Below are 22,576 nucleotides of genomic sequence, written 5' to 3'. Positions count from 1 at the left end.
ATTTATAGTACTCCCTCCGCAGCCACATTTCCTCCCTATCCAAGTTTCCTTGGCATCCAATCACAGATCATGTAGTACTGTAGTATTTACTGTTGAAAAACATCTGCATATAAGTGGACCAGTGAATTGTTCAAACTTGTGTTGTTCAAGGGTCAACTGCTAGTTGATATATATTTTTTTCTTCTCCTTACAACTCTGTCAATAAATCCTTTTGGCCTTTCTTTCAAATTAGACCTTGAGTTTGATGACTGTGGTCTAAATCACTGTTATATTTTATCGACTATTGCAAAAAGCTTCCTAATTCTTCTTTACCTTCTTCTCTTACACTCAATTTATGAAAAATTTACCTTTCCCAAGTAAAATTAACTATGTCCAAGTGATCTTTTAAAAATAAATCAGATTAACAATTCAGCTATTAAACTCTAGTGAACTTTTGTCTCTTATAAAATCTAAGTATCATAGCATGCAAAGCTCTACCTGATCTGGTCCCTATCAACTTCTATAATATCATCTACAACCAGTCTCTCCCTTACTCACTCTGTCTCAGGTATTCTGACCGTCTTGCTAATTTTAGAACAGCATATTGCTGCCTGCTTATTTAGTTAACAGCAAAGAATGAGCTGATGAGGTCACAAGTAATCAGGGAGATATCACATGGTTTAAAGACCACGATAGCACAAGACTTTTGTCGTCTTCTCTGAGGAAAGTGGAGAGCTGTTGCAGGGATTTGAACAGAGGACTGACAAGCTTGACTTGCCATTTAAAAAAGATTGCTCTGGCTGCTGCATTGAGAATAGACCGTAGAGGGCCAGAGTAGCAACAGGAGCCCAGTTAAGAGGATGTTGCAAATAATTCAGAGAGGTGATGGCTTGGACCAGGGTAGTAGCAATGAGTGGAGTGCTTAGATGTATTTAAAAATATAGTTTAGTGGTTGAAGGTCAAATGATCAAAATTTCCTTCCAGATTGAATGTAGAGTATGAGAAAAAGAGAGATGTCTAGGATTACTCCAAAGTTCTTGGACTGACCAACTGAAAGGATAACATTGACATAAACTGAAATAAGGAAGGCTATGGCTAGAGTCAGTATGGATGGAAAATAAGAGGTTACACTTTGGACACTGCAAACTTAACATGTATGTTAGTTATCCAAGTAGAGAGATTGAAGAAAAAACTGAATATGTGAGTTTGGGGGAGAGGTCAGGAAACCACGTGAAACTGGTTGAGATTACCAAGGAGAGTGTAGCTAGAGAAGGAAAGAGAACAGAGTTGGAACCTTTATGCCCTGGTAAAGGGTTAAAGAGGAGAAAGAAGCAAGGGAGGTAAAGGAGGAGCCTTTAGTGAGGTAGAAGGAAAAAATTCAGAGATAGTTGTGTCCTGGAGCCAAGTGAAGAAAATATTCTATGAGGAGAGAATGATCAGTAGTGTCAAATGAAGCAGATGTATCAAGTAAGAAGGGGACTGGGAATTGAAAATTAGATTTTGCAATGCAGAGGTCATTGGTAAACTTGGTAAGATCAATGTTGATGGAGAGTTGGAGGCAAAGCCCTGCTTGGAGTGGATTTAAAAGAAAATTGGAGGACAGGAATTCTAGACAGTGAATCTAGACAACTCTTTTGGGGCAGTTTTTGCTGCAGAGGTGAGCAGAGAAATGAGGTGGTAGCTATGAGGAAAAGCAGGGTCAAATTTTTTTTTAAGATGAGAATTACAGATGTGAAAAATTAATGATTGGGGAAAAGGGGGAAACTTACTGTAGCAATGTCATTGATTAGGTGAGAGGGAATGGACATTAGAGACCAGATTGACTGCACAGTGGTGCGTAGGTACTTGTCTTTAGCAGCAAATGGGAAGGCAGAGTATGTGGGTTTTGATGCTGATACTCATTGCCTCAGTTTTCTCAATAGGAAAGTAGGAAGCAAGGTCAAAAACAGCTAAAAGTGAGGATGAGAGAGACGGTATTCGTTGGTTAAAAGAGAGAGGATGTGAAATAATCATCTGAAAGACTAGGCAAAGGAAAAGATTAGGGAAATATGGTATGATTGCTGTATTGAATGAATGGCTCACCTGAAGTTCATGGTCATGAACTGTGAGTGTGGATGTTCTCCAGCCATATTCAGTTGCATGAGTGTAGGTACAGAGTAGGTAAAGGGTTGCTTTAGCCATGGCTGTGGTTTTGTGAAGCAAGTATGATAGGAGGGTTGTGGTTGTCAAAGGTATATGCAAGAGTGATTATAGTCCCTGACCTTTGATCTTATTTGTAGACATTTACTATAAATGTAGTATTATTTTCAATTGTTAAATGCCAATCAGATATTGTAAGATATTATAAAAATGATGACATAAATAATTAATGAAGGAAATTATTGGGGGCTGAACTGAAAAGTCATTGATACATTCCTCCTATTTACCCCATGAGCATCTCACCCCATCCCTTTCTCTGTTCTTGATTTTCACCAGTTCATTTAATAAATTTGAGCACAAATGTACCCGTCAGATTTTAGATAACTTAGGCTCTGTATGTATTTATACATTAGACGATTCCACCAAGGAGTTCCATGAGGGCAGGGTTTTTTTTTCTGTTTCGTTTTGATTATTAGAATCTGCCTGCTACATAATAAATGCTCAGTAAATACTTATCAGGAGAATTCATTCATCCAGTAAATTGGTCATTAAGCTCCCTAGCTACTTCCCGTTAGTAAAAAATATTTTTTCAAAGTCTTTTTCTTTTTAAGAAAAACCTTTGATATAATATAAATAAAATGGGAAAAGTGTCAGCATATCACTTTGGTATTTTTCTCGAGATGCTTTACCTTACAGATGTTCTTTGCCTTTTACCATACCATGAACCTTGACTCTTAAGTCCAGCTATACCGTATCTTTATCGGATAGTGATATAGGTTGTACATTTATTTCAATAATACGTTGATGCTGAAAATAAGTGGACTTAGAAACGCAAGGGAAGTTTTATACATTAACATGGTAAAGCTAGACTCAAGTGTATAGATTTGTGTGTTTTGATGCATGCACATACGTAATGCATGTGCTAAGCTCGGTAGAAAAATTCCTGCCTGCAGATACAGTTTGCAGAATGACCTTTCCCCCCGTTTTTTTTGTAGTGGAGAACCTTCTACAACTTTAGCTACCATAATCCTTCCTTCAAAGAAGTGTCTTAAGCATATTTGTTTCTGTTTTGTGCACTTAAATTTTCTCAGCTATTTCTGACATTCACCTCAGATTATTTGTATGAACCCGTTAGGTTATACATATTCTTGATGTTTGTCTTGGGAAGAGTGAGTATTGTGGACATTATGTTAGCTGACTAGCTATCAAGGAGAAATACTGCAGCTGGAACATGTAGCATACATGAGGAAGCAAGGACCATAGATATTGACAGAAGATTGAAAAACGCTATATAAGCAGTCCCAAATCACCTCTTTTTGACCTTGAATTCCTGTCAGTTACTGTGGAATCTGTTTTTCCTTCTTTCCCAGATTTCACCAAAGCCTAGACTATACTCACTGTTTGCAGTTGCCTTTGACTACATTGAGAGCAGTCATTACAATTTGGCTTCATCCTTTCATTCCACTGAAATCATTTTGGCTAAGATAACCTATGTCCTCTTAATTAAAACATCCAAGAAAAAACTATCATTTCTTATTTTACTGTATCTACTGTGTTTTACTGCAACATTTAACAGGTTTGCACACTTTCTCCTTTTTGAAATATTCCACAATATTTTAATTCTGTGATATCTCACTATCCTTTTTTGCTTTATATTTAGCAGATCACAATCTATGTCTTTTTTAAAATTTTTAAATTTTTATTATTTTTATTTTACATCTTTATTGGAATATAATTGCTTTACAATGGTGTGTTAGTTTCTGCTTTATAACAAAGTGAATCAGTTATACATATACATATATTCCCATATCTCTTCCCTCTTGCATCTCCCTCCCTCCCACCCTCCCTATCCCACCCCTCTAGGTGGTAACAAAGCACTGAGCTGATCTCCCTGTGCTATGCTGCTGCTTCCCCCTAGCTATCTATTTTACGTTTGGTAGTGTATATATGTCCATGCCACTCTCTCACTTTGTCACAACTTACCCTTCCCCCTCCCCATATCCTCAAGTCCATTCTCTAGTAGGTCTGTGTCTTTATTGCTCTCTTACCCCTAGGTTCTTCATGACATTTTTTTTTCTTAAATTCCATATATATGTGTTAGCATATGGTATTTGTCTTTCTCTTTCTGACTTACTTCGCTCTGTATGACAGACTCTATGTCCATCCACCTCATTACAAATAGCTCAATTTCGTTTCTTTTTATGGCTGAGTAATATTCCATTGTACATATGTGCCACATCTTCTTTATCCATTCCTCCGATGATGGACACTTAGGTTGTTTCCATCTCCTGGCTATTGTAAATAGAGCGGCAGTGAACATTTTGGTACATGAGGCTTTTTGAATTATGGTTTTCTCAGGGTATATGCCCGGTAGTGGGATTGCTGGGTCATATGGTAGTTCTATTTGCAGTTTTTTAAGGAATCTCCATACCGTTCTCCATAGTGGCTGTACCAATTCACATTCCCACCAGCTGTGCAAGAGTGTTCCCTTTTCTTCACAACCTCTCCAGCATTTATTGTTTCTAGATTTTTTGACGATGGCTATTCTGGCTGGTGTGAGTTGATATCTCATTGTAGTTTTGATCTGCATTTCTCTAATGATTAATGATGTTGAACATTCTTTCATGTGTTTGTTGGCAGTCTGTATATCTTCTTTGGAGAAATGTCTATTTAGGTCTTCTGCCCATTTTTGGATTGGGTTGTTTGTTTTTTTGATATTGAGCTGCATGAGGTGCTTGTAAATTTTGGAGATTAATCCTTTGTCAGTTGCTTCATTTGCAAATATTTTCTCCCATTCTGAGGGTTGTCTTTTGGTCTTGTTTATGGTTTCCTTTGCTGTGCAAAAGCTTTGAAGTTTCATTAGGTCCCATTTGTTTATTTTTGTTTTTATTTCCATTTCTCTAGGAGGTGGGTCAAAAAGGATCTTGCTGTGATTTATGTCATAGAGTGTTCTGCCTATGTTTGATAGTGTCTGGCCTTACATTTAGGACTTTAATCCATTTTGAGCTTATTTTTGTGTATGGTGTTAGGGAGTGATCTAATCTCATACTCTTACATGTACCTGTCCAGTTTTCCCAGCACCACTTATTGAAGAGGCTGTCCTTGCTCCACTGTACATTTCCTGCCTCCTTTATCAAAGATAAGGTGACCATATGTGCGTGGGTTTATCTCTGGGCTTTCTATCCTGTTCCACTGATCTATCTTTCTGTTTTTGTGCCAGTACAATACTGTCTTGATTACTGTAGCTTTGTAGTATAGTCTGAAGTCAGGGAGCCTGATTCCTCCAGCTCCGTTTTTCGTTCTCAAGATTGCTTTGGGTATCCGGGGTCTTTTGTGTTTCCATACAAATTGTGAAATTCTTTGTTCTAGTTCTGTGAAAAATGCCAGTGGTAGTTTGATAGAGATTGCATTGAATCTGTAGGTTGCTTTGGGTAGTATAGTCATTTCCACAATGTTGATTCTTCCAATCCAAGAACATGGTATATCTCTGCATCTATTTGTATCTTTAATTTCTTTCATCAGTGTCTTATAATTTTCTGCATACAGGTCTTTTGTCTCCTTAGGTAGGTTTATTCCTAGATATTTTATTCTTTTTGTTGCAATGGTAAATGGGAGTGTTTTCTTGATTTCACTTTCAGATTTTTCATCATTATTGTATAGGAATGCCAGAGGTTTCTGTGCATTAATTTTGTATCCTGCTACTTTACCAAATTCATTGATTAGTTCTAGAAGTTTTCTGGTAGCATCTTTAGGATTCTCTATGTATAGTATCATGTCATCTGCAAACAATGACAGCTTTAATTCTTCTTTTCCGATTTGGATTCCTTTTATTTCCTTTTCTTCTCTGATTGCTGTGGCTAAAACTTCCAAAACTATGTTGAATAACAGTGGTGAGAGTGGGAAACCTTGTCTTGTTCTTGATCTTAGTGGAAATGCTTTCAGTTTTTCACCATTGAGGACGATGTTGGCTATGGGCTTGTCATATATGGCCTTTATTAAGTTGAGGAAAGTTCCCTCTATGCCTACTTTCTGGAGGGTTTTTATCAAAAATGGGTGTTGAATTTTGGCAAAAGCTTTCTCTGCATCTACTGAGATGACCATATGGTTTTTCTCCTTCAATTTGTTAATATGGTGTATCACATTGATTGATTTGTGTATATTGAAGAATCCTTGCATTCCTGGAATAAACCCCAATTGATCATGGTGTATGATCCTTTTAATGTGCTGTTGGATTCTGTTTGCTAGTATTTTGTTGAGGATTTTTGCATCTATGTTCATCAGTGATATTGGCCTGTATCTTTCTTTGTTTGTGACATCCTTGCCTTGTTTTGGTATCAGGGTGATGGTGGCCTCGTAGAATGAGTTTTGGAGTGTTCCTCCCTCTGCTATATTTTGGAAGAGTTTGAGAAGGATACGTGTTAGCTCTTCTCTAAATGTTTGAAAGAATTCGCCTGTGAAGCCATCTGGTCCTGGGCTTTTGTTTGTTGGAAGATTTTTAATCACAGTTTCAATTTCAGTGCTTGTGATTGGTCTGTTCATATTTTCTGTTTCTTCCTGATTCAGTCTTGGCACGTTGTGCATTTCTAAGAAGTTGTCCGTTTCTTCCAGGTTGTCCATTATATTGGCATAGATTTGCTTGTAGTAATCTCTCATGATCTTTTGTATTTCTGCAGTGTCAGTTGTTACTTCTCCTTTTTCATTTCTAATTCTATTGATTTGAGTCTTCTCCCTTTTTTTCTTGATGGGTCTGTCTAATGGTTTATCAATTTTGTTTATCTTCTCAAAGAACCAGCTTTTAGTTTTATTGATCTTTGTTATCATTTCCTTCATTTCTTTTTCATTTATTTCTGATCTGATCTTTATGATTTCTTTCCTTCTTCTAACTTTGGGGTTTTTTTGTTCTTGTTTCTCTAATTGCTTTAGGTGCAAGGTTAGGTTGTATATTCGAGATGTTTAATGTTTCTTAAGATAGGGTTGTATTGTTATGAACTTCCCTCTTAGAACTGCTTTTGCTGCATCCCATAGGTTTTGGGTTGTCGTGTCTCCATTGTCATTTGTTTCTAGGTATTTTTTGATTTCCTCTTTGATTTCTTCAGTGATCACTTAGTTATTAAGTAGTGTATTGTTTAGCCTCCGTGTGTTTGTATTTTTTGCAGATGTTTTCCTGTAATTGATATCTAGTCTCATAGCATTTTGGTTGGAAAAGGTACTTGATACAATTTCAGTTTTATTAAATTTACCTAGGCTTGATTTGTGACCCAAGATATGATCTATCCTGGGGAATTTTCCATGAGCACTAGAGAAATATGTGTATTCTGTTGTTTTTGGATGGAATGTCCTATAAATATCAATTAAGTCCATCTTGTTTAATGTATCATTTAAAGCTTGTGTTTCCTTATTTATTTTCAGTTTGGATGATCTGTCCATTGGTGAAAGTGGGGTGTTAAAGTCCCCTACTATGAATGTGTTACTGTTGATTTCCCCTTTTATGGCTGTTAGTATTTGCCTTATGTATTGAGGTGCTCCTATGTTGGGTGCATAAATATTTACAATTGTTATATCTTCTTCTTGGATTGATCCGTTGATCATTATGTAGTGTCCTTCTTTGTCTCTTCTAATAGTCTGTGTTTTAAAATCTATTTTGTCTGATATGAGAATTGCTACTCCAGCTTTCTTTTGGTTTCCATTTGCATGGAATATCTTTTTCCATCCCTTCACTTTCAGTCTGTATGTGTCTCTAGGTCTGAAGTGGGTCTCATGTAGACAGCATATATATGGGTCTTGTTTTTGTATCCATTCAGCCAGTCTATGTCTTTTGGTGGGAGCGTTTAATCCATTTACATTTAAGGTAATTATCGCTGTGTATGTTCCTATTCCCATTTTAATTGTTTTGGGTTTGTTATTATAGACCTTTTCCTTCTCTTGTGTTTCTTGCGTAGAGAAGATTCTTTAGCATTTGTTGTAAAGCTGGTTTGGTGGTGCTGTACTCTCTCAGCTTTTGCTTGTCTGTAAAGGTTTTAATTTCTCCATCAAATCTGAATGAGATCCTTGTGGGGTAGAGTAATCTTGATTGTAGGTTTTTCTCCTTCATCACTTTAAATATGTCATGCCAGTCCCTTCTGGCTTGCAGAGTTTCTGCTGAAAGATCAGCTGTTAACCTTATGGGGATTCCCTTGTGTGTTACTTGTTGTTTTTCCCTTGCTGCTTTTAATATGTTTTCTTTGTATTTAATTTTTGATAGTTTGATTAATATGTGTACTGGCATGTTTCTCCTTGGAGTTATCCTGTATGGGACTCTCTGTGCTTCCTGGACTTGATTAACTATTTCCTTTCCCATATTAGGGAAGTTTTCAACTATAATCTCTTCAAATATTTTCCCAGTCCCTTTCTTTTTCTCTTCTTCTTCTGGAACCCCAATAGTTCGAATGTTGGTGCATTTAATGTTGTCCCAGAGGTCCCTGAGACTGTCCTCAATTCATTTCATTCTTTTTTCTTTATTCTGCTCTGCAGTAGTTATTTCCACTACTTTATCTTCCAGGTTACTTATCCCTTCTTCTGCCTCAGTTATTCTGCTATTGATCCCTTCTAGAGTATTTTTAATTTCATTTATTGTTTTCTTCATCGTTGCTTGTTTCATCTTCAGTTGTTTCAGTTCCTTGTTAAATGTTTCTTGCATTTTGTCTATTCTATTTCCAAGATTTTGGATCATCTTTACTGTTATTATTCTGAATTCTTTTTCAGGTAGACTGCCTATTTCCTCTTCATTTGTTAGATCTGATGCATTTTTATCTTGCTCCTTTATCTGCTGTGTGTTTTTCTGTCTTCTCATTTTGCTTATCTTACTGTGTTTGGGGTCTCCTTTTTGCAGGCTGCGTGTTCGAAGTTCCTGTTGTTTTTGGTGTCTGTCCCCAGTGGCCAAGGTTGGTTCAGTGGGTTGTGCAGGCTTCCTGGTGGAGGGGACTAGTGCCTGCATTCTGGTGGATGAGGCTGGATCTTGTCTTTCTGCTGGGCAGGTCCACGTCTGGTGGTGTGTTATGGGGTGTCTGTGGACTTACTGTGATTTTAGGCAGCCTCTCTGCTAATGGGTGGGGTTGTGTTCCTGTCTTGCTAGTTGTTTGGCATAGGGTGTCCAGCACTGTAGTTTGCTGGTCGTTGAGGAAGCTGGGTGCTGGTGTTGAGATGGGGGTCTCTGGGACATTTTCACCATTTGATATTACGTGGAGCTGGGAGGTCTCTTGTGGACCAGTGTCCTGAAGTTGGCTCTCCCACCTCAGAGGCACAGCACTGACTCCCGGCTGCAGCACCAAGAGCCTGTCATCCACACGGCTCAGAATAGAAGGGAGAAAAAGTAGAAAGAAAGAAAGGAAGGAAGGAAGGAAGGAAGGGGATAAAGGAAAATAAAATAATGTAAGGTAAAATAAAATAAAGTTATTAAAATAAAACAATTATTAAGAAAAAAATTTTTTTTTAAAGTAAGAAAAAAAATACGGACGGATTGAACCCTAGGACAAATGGTGGAAGCAAAGCTATACCGACAAAATCTCACACAGAAGCATAGACATACACCCTCACAAAAAGAGGAAAAGGGGAAAAAATCATAAATGTTGCTCTCAAAGTCCACCTCCTCAATTTGGGATGATTCGTTGTGTATTCATGTATTCCACAGATGCAGGGTACATCAAGTTGATTGTAGAGATTTAATCTGCTGCTCCTGAGGCTGCTGGGAGAGATTTCCTTTTCTCTTCTTTGTTCGCACAGCTCCCAGGGTTCAGCTTTGGATTTGGACCTGCCTCTGCGTGTAGGTCGCCGGAGGGTGTCTGTTCTTCGCTCAGACAGGCCGGGGTTAAAGGAGCCGCTGATTCGGGGGCTCTGGCTCACTCAGGCCGGGGGGAGGGAGGGGCACGCAGTGCAGGGCAAGCCTGCGGTGGCAGAGGCCGGCATGACGTTGCACCAGCCTGAGGCCCCACGTGCGTTCTCCCGGGGAAGTTGTCCCTGGATCCCGGGACCCTGGCAGTGGCTGGCTGCACAGGCTCCCCGTAAGGGAGGTGGGGATAGTGACCTGTGCTCGCACACAGGCTTCTTGGTGGCGGCAGCAGCAGCCTTAGCGTCTCATGCCCGTCTCTGGGTTCTGTGCTGTTAGCCGCGGCTCGCCCCTGTCTCTGGAGCTTCTTTAAGCAACGCCGTTAATCCCCTCTCCTCGTGCACCAGGAAACAAAGAGGGAAGAAAAAGTCTCTTGCGCCTTCGGCAGGTGCAGACTTTTTCCCGGACTCCCTCCCGGCTAGCTGTGGTGCACTAACCCCTTCAGGCTGTGTTCATGCCACCAGTCCTCTTCCTGCGCTCCAACCGAAGCCTCCGAGCCTCAGCTTCTAGACCCGCCTGCCCCGGCGGGTGAGCAGACAAGCCTCTCAGGCTGGTGAGTGCTGGTCGGCACCGATCCTCTGTGCGGAAATCTCCCCGCTTTGCCCTCTGCACCCCTGTTGCTGTGCTCTCCTCCGCGGCTCTGAAGCTCCCCCCCTCTGCCACCCGCAGTCTCTGCCCGCGAAGGGGCTTCTAGTGTGTGGACACGTTTCCTCCTTCACAGCTCCCTCCCACTGGTGCAGGTCCCATCCCTATTTTTTTGTCTTTGTTTATTCTTTTTTCTTTTGCCCTTCCCAGGTACATGGGGAGTTTCTTGCCTTTTGAGAGGTCTGAGGTCTTCTGCCAGCGTTCAGTAGGTGTTATGTAGGAGTTGTTCCACGTGTAGATGTATTTCTGATGTATCTGTGGGGAGGAAGGTGATCTCCACGTCTTACTCTTCTGCCATCTTCCCCCTCCGGCCCCTATAACTGGCATTTTTTCCCTTCACCTATCCTTTGGTAGTGTTGGTGTTGTACAGGCTTTGTTCTCTTGTCTACTACTATTATTGCTCTCAGTCTCCTGGTCTGTAATATGAGGTAATAGTTGTAAGTACATCATAGTGTTCTTCTAAGGATTAAGTGAAATTATTTAAGTGCTTGGCATAGTGCCTGGAATATGGTATTTAATAGATGTTATATATTGATATTATTGTTTCATTTTCATGGTGCTTCCCAAATCTATATGTTATACTGCATATATCAATATATAAAAATCATTAATATTCTTGATATATGTGAAATAACCAATTAGAAAATATAATTTTAAAAGATTCCCATTTTTTTTCCTACTTTTTATTGGAGTATAGTTGCTGTAAAATGTTGTGTTCATTTCTACTGTAAAGCAAAGTGAATCAGCTATATGTATACATATATCCCCTATGTTTTGGATTTCCTTCCCACTTAAGTCACCACAGAGCATTGAGTAGAGTTCCCTGTGCTATACTAGGTTCTCATTAGTTATCTATTTTATACAGAGTTAAAAGATTTCCATTCAATGGTGAAAAAGTATAGGACACCTAAGATGAACCTAACAAAAGATGTGGGAGATCTTTTTCAAGAAAACTATAAATTTTATTTTAGGCACTAAGAAAAGAAATAAATGAACGTATATACATGTTCATGTATGGGAAGATTCAGTATCATAAAGATGTCAGTTCTTTCCAAGTTGATCTATAAGTTCAGTGCAATTCCAGTCAAAATCCTAGCAAAGATTTTCATTGAAACTTAAAAAATAAACTCATGTGAAACAACCAAAACAGGTCCTGAACCAAGATGGTGGAGTAGGACGTGCTCTCACTCCATCTTGTGAGAACACCAGAATCACAACTAGCTGCTGGACAATCATTGAGAACTGGAACTCACCAAAAAAGATACCCCACATCCAAAGACAAAGGACAAGCCACAGTGAGACAGTAGGAGAGGCACAATCACAGTAAAATCAAATCCAATAACTGCTGCGTGGGTGACTCACAGACTGGAGGACACTTATACCACAGAAGTCCACCCACTGGAGTGAAGGTTCTGAGCCCCATGTCAGGCTTCCCAACCTGGGGCTCTGGCAATGGGAGGAGGAATTCCTAGAGAATCAGACTTTGAAGGTTAGTGGGATTTGATGGCAGGACTTTGACAGGACTGGGGGAAACAGAGACTCCACTCTTGGAGGGCATACACACAGTAGTGAGCACGTCGGGACCCAGGGGAAGGAGCAGTGACCCCAGGGGAGACTGAACCAGACCTACCTGCTAGTGTTGGAGGGTCTCCTGCAGAGGCGAGGGGGGGGTGCTGTGGCTCACCGTGGGGACAAGGACACTGGCAGCAGAAGTTCTGAGAAGTAGTCCTTGGCATGAGCCCTCCCAGAGTCTGCCATTACCCCCACCGAAGAGCCCAGGTAGGCTCCAGTGTTGGGTTGCCTCAGGCCGAACAACCAACAGGGAGGGAACCCAGCCCCACCCATCAGCAGTTAAGCGGATTAAAGTTTTACTGATCTCTGCCCACCAGAGAAACAGTCAGCTTTACCCACCACCAGTCCCTCCCATCAGGAAACTTGCACAAGCCTGGTATATCTCTCCATCTGTTGATATCATCTTTGATTTCTTTCATGAGTGTCTTATAGTTTTCTGCATAAAGGTACTTTTGTCTCCTTAGGTAGGTTTATTCCTAGGTATTTTATTCTTTTTGTTGCAGTGGTAAATGGGAGTGTTTCCTTAATTTCTCTTTTAGATTTTTATTTTTCATCATTAGTGTATAGGAATTCAAGACATTTCTGTGCATTAATTTTGTATCCTGCTACTTTACCAAATTCATTGATTAGCTCTAGCAGTTTTCTGGTGGCATCTTTAGGATTCTCTGTGTATAGTATCATGTCATTTGCAAGCAGTGACAGCTTTACTTCTTCTTTTCCAATTTAGATTACTTTTACTTATTTTTCTTCTCTGATTGCTGTGGCTAAAACTTCCCAAACTATGTGGAATAGTAATGGTGAGAGTGGGCAACCTTGACTTGTTCCTGATCTTAGTGGAAATGCTTTCAGTTTTTCACAATTGAGAACAATGTTGGCTGTGTGTTTGTTATCTATGGCCTTTATTATGTTGAGGTAGTTTCCCTCTATGCCTCCTTTCTGGAGGGCTTTTATCATAAATGGGTGTTGAATTTTGTTGGAAGCTTTATCTGCATCTCTTGAGATGATCATATTTTTCTTCTCCTTCAATTTGTTAGTATGATTTATCACATCGATTGATTTGCATATACTGAAGAACCCTTGCATCCTGGGATAAACCCCAGTTGATCATGGTGTATGATCCTTTTAATGAGCTGTTGGATTCTGTTTGCTAGTATTTTGGGGAGGATTTTTGCATCTGTGTTCATCAGTGATATTGGCCTGTAGTTTTCTTTGTTTGAGACATTTTGTCTGGTTTTGGTATCAGGGAGATGGTGGCCTTGTAGAATGAGTTTGGGAGTGTTCCTCCCTCTGCTATATTTTGCAAGAGTTTGAGAAGGATAGGTTTTAGTTCTTCTCTAAATGTTTGATAGAATTCGCCTGTGAGGCCATCTGGTCCTGGGCTTTAGTTTGTTGGAAGATTTTTAATCACAGTCTCAATTTCAGTGCTTGTGATTGTTTTGTTTATATTTTCTATTTCTTTATGGGTCAGTCTCAGAAGGTTGTGCTTTTATAAGATTTCTATTTCTTCCAGGTTTTCCATTTTATTGGCATAGATTTGCTTGTAGTAGTCTCTCATGATCCTTTGTATTTCTGCAGTGTCAGTTGTTACTTCTCCTTTTTCATTTCTAATTCTATTGATTTGTTTCTTCTCCCTTTTTTTCTTGATGAGACTGGCTAATGGTTTATCAATTCTGTTTATCTTCTCAAAGAACCAGCTTTTAGTTTTATTGATCTTTGCTATTGTTTCCTTCATTTCTTTTTCATTTATTTCTGATGTGACCTTTATGATTTCTTTCCTTCTGTTGTCTTTGGGTTTTTCTTGTTCTTCTTTCTCTAATTGCTTTAGGTGTAAAGTGAGGTTGTTTATTTGAGATGTTTCTTGTTTCTTGAGGTAGGATTATATTGTTATAAACTTCCATCTTAGAACTGCTTTTGCTGCATCCCATAGATTTTGGGTCATTGTGTTTTCATTGTCATTTGTTTCTAGGTTTTTTTTTTGTTTGTTTGTTTTTGTGGTACACGAGCCTCTCACCTTTGTGGCCTCTCCCGTTGCGGAGCGCAGGCTCAGCAGCCATGGCTCACGGGCCTAGCCACTCTGCGGCATGTGGGATCTTCCCGGACTGGGGCACGAACCCGTGTCCCCTGCGTCAGCAGGCGGACTCTCAACCACTGCACCACCAGGGAAGCCCTCTAGGTATTTTTTGATTTTCTCTTTGATTTCTTCAGTGATCTCTTGGTTATTAAGTAGTGTATTGTTTAACTTCCATGTGTTTGTATTTTTTACAGATGTTTTCCTGTAATTGATATCTAGTCTCATAGCATTGTGATCAGAAAAGATACTTGATACAATTTCAATTTTCTTAAATTTACCTAGGCTTGATTTGTGACCCAAGATGTGATCTATCCTGGAGAATGTTCCATGAACACTTGAGAAGAAAGTGTATTCTGTTGGTTTTGGATGGAATGTCCTATCAGTATCAATTAAGTCCATCTTGTTTAATGTGTCATTTAATGCTTGTGTTTCCATATTTATTTTCATTTTGGATGATCTGTCCATTGGTGAAAGTGGGGTGTTAAAGTCCCCTAGTATGATTGTGTTACTGTCGATTTCCCGTTTTATGGCTGTTAGCATTTGCCTTATGTATTGAGGTGCTCCTATGTTGGGCGCATAAATATTTACAATTGTTATATCTTCTTCTTGGATTGATCCCTTGATCATTATGTAGTTTGCTTCTTTTTCTCTTGTAATAATCTTAGTCTTCATTTTAAAGTGTATCTTGTCTGATATGAGAATTGCTACTCCAGCTTTATTTTGATTTCCATTTCCATGGAATATCTTTTTCCATCCCCTCCCTTTCAGTCTGTATGTGTCCCTAGGTCTGAAGTGGGTCTCTTGTAGACAACATATATATGGGTCTTGTTTTTGTACCCATTCAGCCAGTCTTTGTCTTTTGGGAGCATTTAGTCCATTTACATTTAAGGTCGTTATTGATATGTATATTCCTATTACCATTTTCTTAATTGTTTTGGGTTTGTTATTGTAGGTCTTTTTCTTCTTTTGTGTTTCCTGCCTAGGGAAGTTCCTTTAGCATTTGTTGTAAAGCTGGTTTGTTGGTGCTGAATTCTCTTAGCTTTTGCTTGACTCTAAAGGTTTTTATTTTGCTGTCAAATCTGGATGAGATCCTTGCTGGGTAGAGCAATCTTGGTTGTAGGTTTTTCCCTTTCATCACTTTAAATATGTCCTGCCCCTCCATTCTGGCTTGCAGAGTTTCTGCTGAAAGATCAGCTGTTAACCTTATGGGGATTCCCTTGTATGTTAATTTCCCTTGCTGCTTTTAATATTTTTTCTTTGTACTTAATTTTTGATAGTTTGATTAATATGTGTCTTGGCGTGCTTATCCTTGAATTAATCCTGTTGGGACTCTCTGCGCTTCCTGAACTTGATTAACCATTTCCTTTCCCGTATTAGGGAAGTTTTCAACTGTAATCTCTTCAAATATTTTCCCAGTCCCTTTCTTTTTCTCTTCTTCTTCTGGGCCTCCTATAATTCAAGTGTTGGTGCGTTTAATGTTGTCCCAGAGGTCTCTAAGACTGTGCTCAATTCTTTTCATTCTTTTTTCTTTATTCTGCTCTGTGGTAGTTATTTCCCATATTTTATCTTCTAGGTCACTTATCCGTTCTTCTGCATCAGTTATTCTGCTATTGCTTCCTTCTACAGAATTTTTAATTTCATTTATTGTGTTGTTCATCATTGTTTGTTTGCTCTTTAGTTCTTCTAGGTCCTTGTTAAACGTTTATTGTATTTTCCCCATTCTATTTCCAAGTTTTGGATCATCTTTTTTTTTATCATTAGTCTGAATTCTTTTTCTGGTAGACTGCCTATTTCCTATTTGTTTGGTCTGCTGGGTTTTTACTTTGCTCCTTCATCTGCTGTGTGTTTCTGTGTCTTCTCATTTTGCTTATCTTACTGTGTTTGGGGGTCTCCTTTTCTCAGGCTGCAGGTTTGAAGTTCTTGTTGTTTTTGGTGTCTTTCCCCATTGGCTAGGGTTAGTTTAGTGGGTTGTGTAGGTTTCCTGGTGGAGAGGACTAGTGCCTGTGTTCCGGTGTATGAGGCTGGATTTTGTCTCTCTAGTAGGCAGGACCACATCTGGTGGTGTGTTTTCAGGTGTCTGTGACCTTATTATGATTTTAGCCAGCCTCTCTGCTAATGGGTTGTGTTCTCTGTTGTGTTCCTGTCTTGCTAGTTGTTTGGCATAGGGTATCCAGCCCTGTAGCTTGCTGGTCGTTGAGTGGTGCTGGGTGTTAGTGTTGAGATGGAGGTCTCTGGGAGAGCTTTTGCCATTTGATATTATGTGGAGCCGGCAGGTCTCTGGTGGATCAATGTCCTGAACTCGGCTTTCCCACCTCAGAGGCACAGGCCTGACACCTGGCCGGAGCATTAAGACCCTGTCAGCCACATGGCTCAGAAGAAAAGGGAGAAAAACAGAAAGAAAGAAAGAAAAATAATAATAAAATAAAATAGTTATTAAAATAAGAAATAATTATGAAAAAAATAATTAGTAAGAATTTAAAAAATTAAGTAATTTAAAAAGAAAGCAAAAAGGGCTTCCCTGGTGGCACAGTGGTTGAGAGTCCGTCTGCCGATGCAGGGGACATGGGTTCGTGCCCCGAGCCGGGAAGATCCCACTTGCCACGGAGCGCCTGGGCCCATGAACCATGGCCGCTGAGCCTGCGTGTCCGGGGCCTGTGCTCTGCAACGGGAGAGGCCACAGCAGTGAGAGGCCTGCGTACTGCAAAGAAAAGAAAGCAAAAAAAAAAAAAAAGAGCAGAGCACCCAAAGCAAAAAAGAAATCCACCAATGATAACAAGCACTAAAAATTATACTAAAAAAAAAGGACAGACAGAACCCTAGGACAAATGGTAAATGCAAAGCTATACAGACATAATCACACAAAGAAGCATATACATGTACACTCACAAAAAGAGAAAAAGGAAAAATGTATATATATCTATATATTAAAAAAAAATCACAGGAAGAGAGCAACCAAATCAATAAACAAATCTACCAATGGTAATAAACTGTAAATACTAAACTAAGATAAGCAGAAAATCAGAAACAAATTAGATGCAGAAAGCAAACCCCATGTTCCACATGTAGGTGTATTTCTAATGTATGTGTGGGTAGGACGGTGATCTCCACGTCTTACTCCTCCGCCATCTTGAAGGTCTCTCCTCTAGCATAGCTTTTTATGTCTGAAAGAAAGGTGATAGAAAAAGTTCAGGACTTTGGAGTCAGTATGACCTGGATTTGAATCATCACTTTGCCACTTGCTAACTTGCAAGGGCTTGTTTCTTAATCTTTCGGAGTGTCTGTGTCCATATAAATTCTACATATGTTAAATAAAATGTTTCTGAATTTCAGTCATTCCAAACTATTTATTGAGAAGCTACTGTGAAAAACGCAAAGTCCTGACTCATGGAGCTTATAGCTTTTCTGATGGGGGGCATGTCAGATAGTAAATAAATAGACCTATAACTCTGATGTCTATTAGTAATTGCTCTGAAGAAAATACAGCAGGGGAAGGATATAGAAAAAGACCAGGATTGTGTGTGGAGTAGAGGTGTTGAATGTTATTAAATATAGCATATAGAAAGTCCGTATAATATCTGTTTGAGGAGCGATCAGAAGGAAGTGAGGGAGAAATCCAAGCAAATGTCTAGGGGAAAGAGTGTTCCAGCAAGTAAGGGAACAATACGTGGAAAAACTCTGAGGTGAGAGCGTATTTGCTATGTTCAAGGAACAGTGAGGAGGTGAGGCCAGTGATGCTGGGGCAGAGATGTGTTTCATGGAAATAGCTGGAGATTAGGTCAGATATAGCCAGGGCCCAGGTCACATAAGGCCTTTTAGGATATCTAGGACTTTGAAATTCATTCTGAATGAGATAGGAGGTCGTGGAGGGTTCTGTGCAGAGGAGTGACATGATCTGTTTTTATTAGTTTCATTCTGACTGCTGTGTTAATAATAGACCAGGCAGGGTAGGGGTACTTGTGGGAAAAGTTGGACTGGGAGATCAGTTAGGAGGTTAGTGCAGGTATTAAAGGGATAGATGGTGGTGGCATGTCACATGGACCAGGGTGACTGATGTGGAGGTAGGTGGTTGGATTCTGGTTATATTTGAAAGGATTTCCTGATAGATTGGACAGGTAGAGAGGAATCAAGAATCACTGTGTTCTTTGTTTTTGTTATTTATTTTTGGCTTGTGCAATTGAAGGGTAAGGAAAAGGGTGGGATTGAACAGATTTATGGGAGACAGTGGAAATTCGAAGTCTGTTTTGGATGTTTTAAATATGAAATGTCTGTAAGTGGTAGATATGGATGTGGAGTTTAGGGAGGAGGTTGGGCTGGAGATTAAAATGTAGGAGACATCAGAATACAGGTAGCATTTAAAGCCATGGGACTTGAGGGCCTCAACAAGAGAGTGACAATAGGTAGAATAGTGACAATAGATAGTACTAGACCCCTCTCTAGTACTTAGGGGTCTGCCCAAGGGGAGAAAATCATCAAAGGAGACTGAAAAGGAGCAGTGGGAAGAAAACCAGGTGATGAAAGCATTCCAGGATGTAGGGATCAATTGTGTCAAATGCTGTTGGGTCAGGTAAGGTGAGGTCTGAGAATTAACCAGGGTACTTGGCAACGTGGAGGTGATTAGGGATTTTCATGAATAGCCTTTGTGGAATGAAAGCCTAATTAGTTGTAAGTTTAAGAGGAAATGGAAGAGAAGTAAAGACAGAATAAAGACATCTCTTTTGAGGAGTTTTGTTGCAAAGGAAGCAGAGAAAGGGGAACTGTAGACGGGACATGCCCTTTCCAGTTTGCAACCCTCTACCCTGCCGTCTTGTCACACCAGGTTTACTTCATTCACTCATTGATTACCTACCAGGACCCTGTAGGTATCTGAGTTTTCACCTGTACCTTACACATTCTCTGAGAACATGTAATCAAAGCATCTGGTACAGGACTACAAGCGGTAGTTGCTGTTACTGATCAAGAAGAGTAATAAGCAAAGGCAGCAATACGATAGAAAGATACTTGTCTAAGGAATGGAACATTTTAATTCTAAAGTGTCATTAACCCCAGAATCACTCAAATATATACACTACTATTTGAACCTTTCCTCATCTTCCCGAGATCGTTTTTTTTTTTTTTTTTTTAATGAACACCAGTGTGGTACACTAACACATCCTACGATCTTTCAATTTTTAAATTCAGTGAAAAGTGAGTATTTACTTTGAGCTATTTGTTTTAGATGCTAAAGGACCTACACGGCTATGCAAGTTAGTTCTTTTCTTCAAATTTATAATTCATGGGGGGCAATTACCAAAATAACCACAACTTTGGAGGAGTACAGTATACTGATTGGGGTGCATCAAAAGGGGCTCCTGGGGGAGATAATATTTAAAGTGACACTTTACACGTTGGTATGGTTCTTTGGAACAGAAGGCTTTGTAGGGAATAGAAATAATACTAGTAAAAGCTTAGAAGCAGGAAAGCATATGTCTAAATAGTTTACTGATTAGTGGCCATCTTTGTGGCTAGTTCAAATTGCTGGGTGGTTATTTTAATAAACTATGTGCAAAGCAAATAGCACAGCCTGAATCTGGTTATAAAATAAGGTTCATGTGATTTGACTTTAGCACTATATGTAGTTAATTAGTTTTAACTGTAGTTTTAACTGTAGCTCTGATTCTTGAATACTAATCTGTTTCTATAAAGATTTCCTAATTTTTAATTGAATTTTACATATTTTAATGAAAAGTTTAAAATTGGACCTGTGTCTCATAAACTGATGCTTTGGGTAAAATAAGAACTTTGTATTGATTACTTCCAATATTCAAAATATGTTAAGACCTTCTCAGCTTTAATCCTGAGACAGAATGTTACATACTGTCATTGCTTTAATACTTCTTTATATGTTCTTTTAAGACTTAAAACAAGGTTCAGTTAGTCTTTGTAAAAAGCATTTTTAGAAAATTTGAAGAAAAGAATTTATGTTGTGAAACTTTAAAAGTAATTGCATAGTTCTCCTCTCACGTAAATATTCTAGGAGTTTGAGAAGAGATTGTAATGGAGCAGGACCCTCTGGGGCCTTCCTGAGGCAGACACTTCCCCCATATCCTCTGCTTTAGCTCCTCTCTGAAGTACCTGGATAATAGTATTCTGTGCACATTTCCTGAGTTGTTTTACAGATTTGTAACAAGATTACATGTGCCAAAGTCATTTCTTTCTGTCTTTAGGAAATGGAGTTATTTTTTCCTTCGAGTGGAGTTTGTGGGCCAGCAAACACTGCTAAATTTACCAGCTGTACTACTTGTTGCATTGTTAAGCCCCATGCCATCAGCGAAGGTAAGTGCTGTGTTGAATACAATATAGCCAATACATTTTGCTAATAGGAGCTTATTTTGTTAATGTTTGTTTTTTCTTGATATATTTTATATATAGAAATTAAAGTATAATTTTAATATTTTCATTCATTTTTTTTGAAGGCACATGAATAAAGGTGACATAATATGAGGGCAAAATCTATCTGAATCTGTATCTTTCTCTTTGTATCTGAGCATTTCTAAAAGGTGTTCCTTGGGTTGCTGATTATGGTCATGCTCGTCCTGTTACTGGTCTTGATTCCTTGACTTACTCTGCCTCCTCTCCTCCCGACCACATGACTGTGATTTCACTTAATTCACTTAAACAGCACTCCTAATCTAGAACAATATCTACCATATCTGCAGTATGCCCTTTCTGAGAAAGCTATAGAAACTTCTTTTGGTTCTCTGTATCTGAAACAAAGTTCTTTGACTGGTGTGTGTGTGAGAGAGAGAGAGAGAGAGAGAGAGAGTTTGTACATTTTTTCTTCATTTTCCTTCATCTGTTTGTTTTAGTCTGCTCAATGTATTTTTGTCAGCCATCCCAAATCCTTTTGGAAATGAGATGGGGTATAATTTAAAAGATCATCCGTAAAAAACTAGAATATACTAAATAATAGATGAATGAATGGATTTTTTAAAATTTCATTTTCTAAATATTATATGAGTTTAAATAATTTTTAGTCTTTAAAGATTAAAACTATTTCATATACCCATATTTGATATGTAACAGTAGAGGCATATGAGTTAAAGTATAAGAAATTTTTGTTAAATCTAATCAGATGGCAGAATACTTTATTTAAACTTTGACATTTCAGGGCATTTTTTCCTTGTTTCTTTTTAAACCTCAATTTTAGGGATGCTTTAAAACCATTCTGAAATGTGTAGTTAACCCAATTCAGCTTAAACTGTGGTTACAATTAAATATAGTTTGAAGTTTCATGTTGAATTTATTATTAGCTTTACTTGGCCCCCTTTCAATTGCTGGTTTATGTTTCTTTTTCTATAATCTGATTTCCTGGTATATTTAATTTCACCTGTGGTCTAGAAGAAGAGATTTTTTAAAAAGGAGTTATGAAGAGAGCAGCTGAAATGGAACAGGGAGTGTTACCTTCTGTTGATTGTCCACTCCCCCAAGGAAGGCCTGAATGGCTTGTTGATTAAGCAAGACTGAGTTTACTGCCTACTGCAGTAAGGAGATCACACCTGGATGGAGTCTTAGTGGACTTCACAATGGAGAGGTCACGGGCAGATATTGTAGAATTTCAGGTGTGACCTTGAGATATGTAAGGTGGGTCTGTCAATGCGGTGATATGATTGAAGTGGGGCAACATTTATGATATAATAGTTTAGAATTAGTAGAAACAGTGAGGCAAGGATTTTAACCAAGTCTTAAAAGTATTTTGTTTGATGAGTGAGTTATTTGCCCAGTTGAGGGAATATTGTGAACTGTTTGAATAGACTATTGTTGAGATAAATGGACTTTTGGGAGGTTCCTGAAGTGAACAATGAAGTTATTTAATGATTTACAGCTTTATCTTTGTGGGTAATAATTTCTTGGCACAAATGATAATGTCATGTGGATGTAGGCGGCCTTAATTCTTAGTCCTTTAGTTAATTTACATGGATGCGGTGATTCACTTCTGACTTCTAAGAGAGCTAGAAAAAAAGAGCTTAGTTTGTGGAATAGATGGTGGAACAAAATAATAGGATATACTAGGATATTTGCAGTCTTTTTACATATGTAGATTGAAATATATTTTGTCATTTGGGGACTCAGGTTTTAAAAGGGAAGAAAAACAAGGTGAATTTTTCTGTTTTTTTCCGAACTTAAAAATTATGCAGTGTGTTTGTTTTTGACGTCCTTAGTATTATTTATATGTAGTTAGTTTAATTCCACTGATGAAATGAATTATTTTTACTCTGAAATCAGGCTGTGTAGGTTTGTATTCTGGCTCCGCTACTTACTAGCCATGAGGT

General features: G+C 38.7%; 1 protein-coding gene across 4 annotated transcripts in view; it reads left to right on the top strand.

The window, feature by feature from the left end:
- The window catches only part of NME7 (NME/NM23 family member 7), a 266,701-nt gene that overhangs the window by 58,469 nt on the left and 185,656 nt on the right, over window positions 1-22,576 (top strand). For all 4 annotated transcript variants that reach the window (XM_032631246.1, XM_032631269.1, XM_032631265.1 and 1 more), the window contains exon 7: window positions 20,471-20,579. In XM_032631246.1, coding sequence (XP_032487137.1) covers window positions 20,471-20,579 — 109 coding nt within the window. The remainder of the gene's footprint in view (window positions 1-20,470; window positions 20,580-22,576) is intronic.

Source organism: Phocoena sinus, chromosome 1, assembly GCF_008692025.1.
Source record: "Phocoena sinus isolate mPhoSin1 chromosome 1, mPhoSin1.pri, whole genome shotgun sequence".
NCBI lineage: Eukaryota > Metazoa > Chordata > Mammalia > Artiodactyla > Phocoenidae > Phocoena > Phocoena sinus.
The sequence above is the reverse complement of the archived record's forward strand: the minus strand, read 5'-3'. Positions and strand labels throughout refer to the sequence as shown.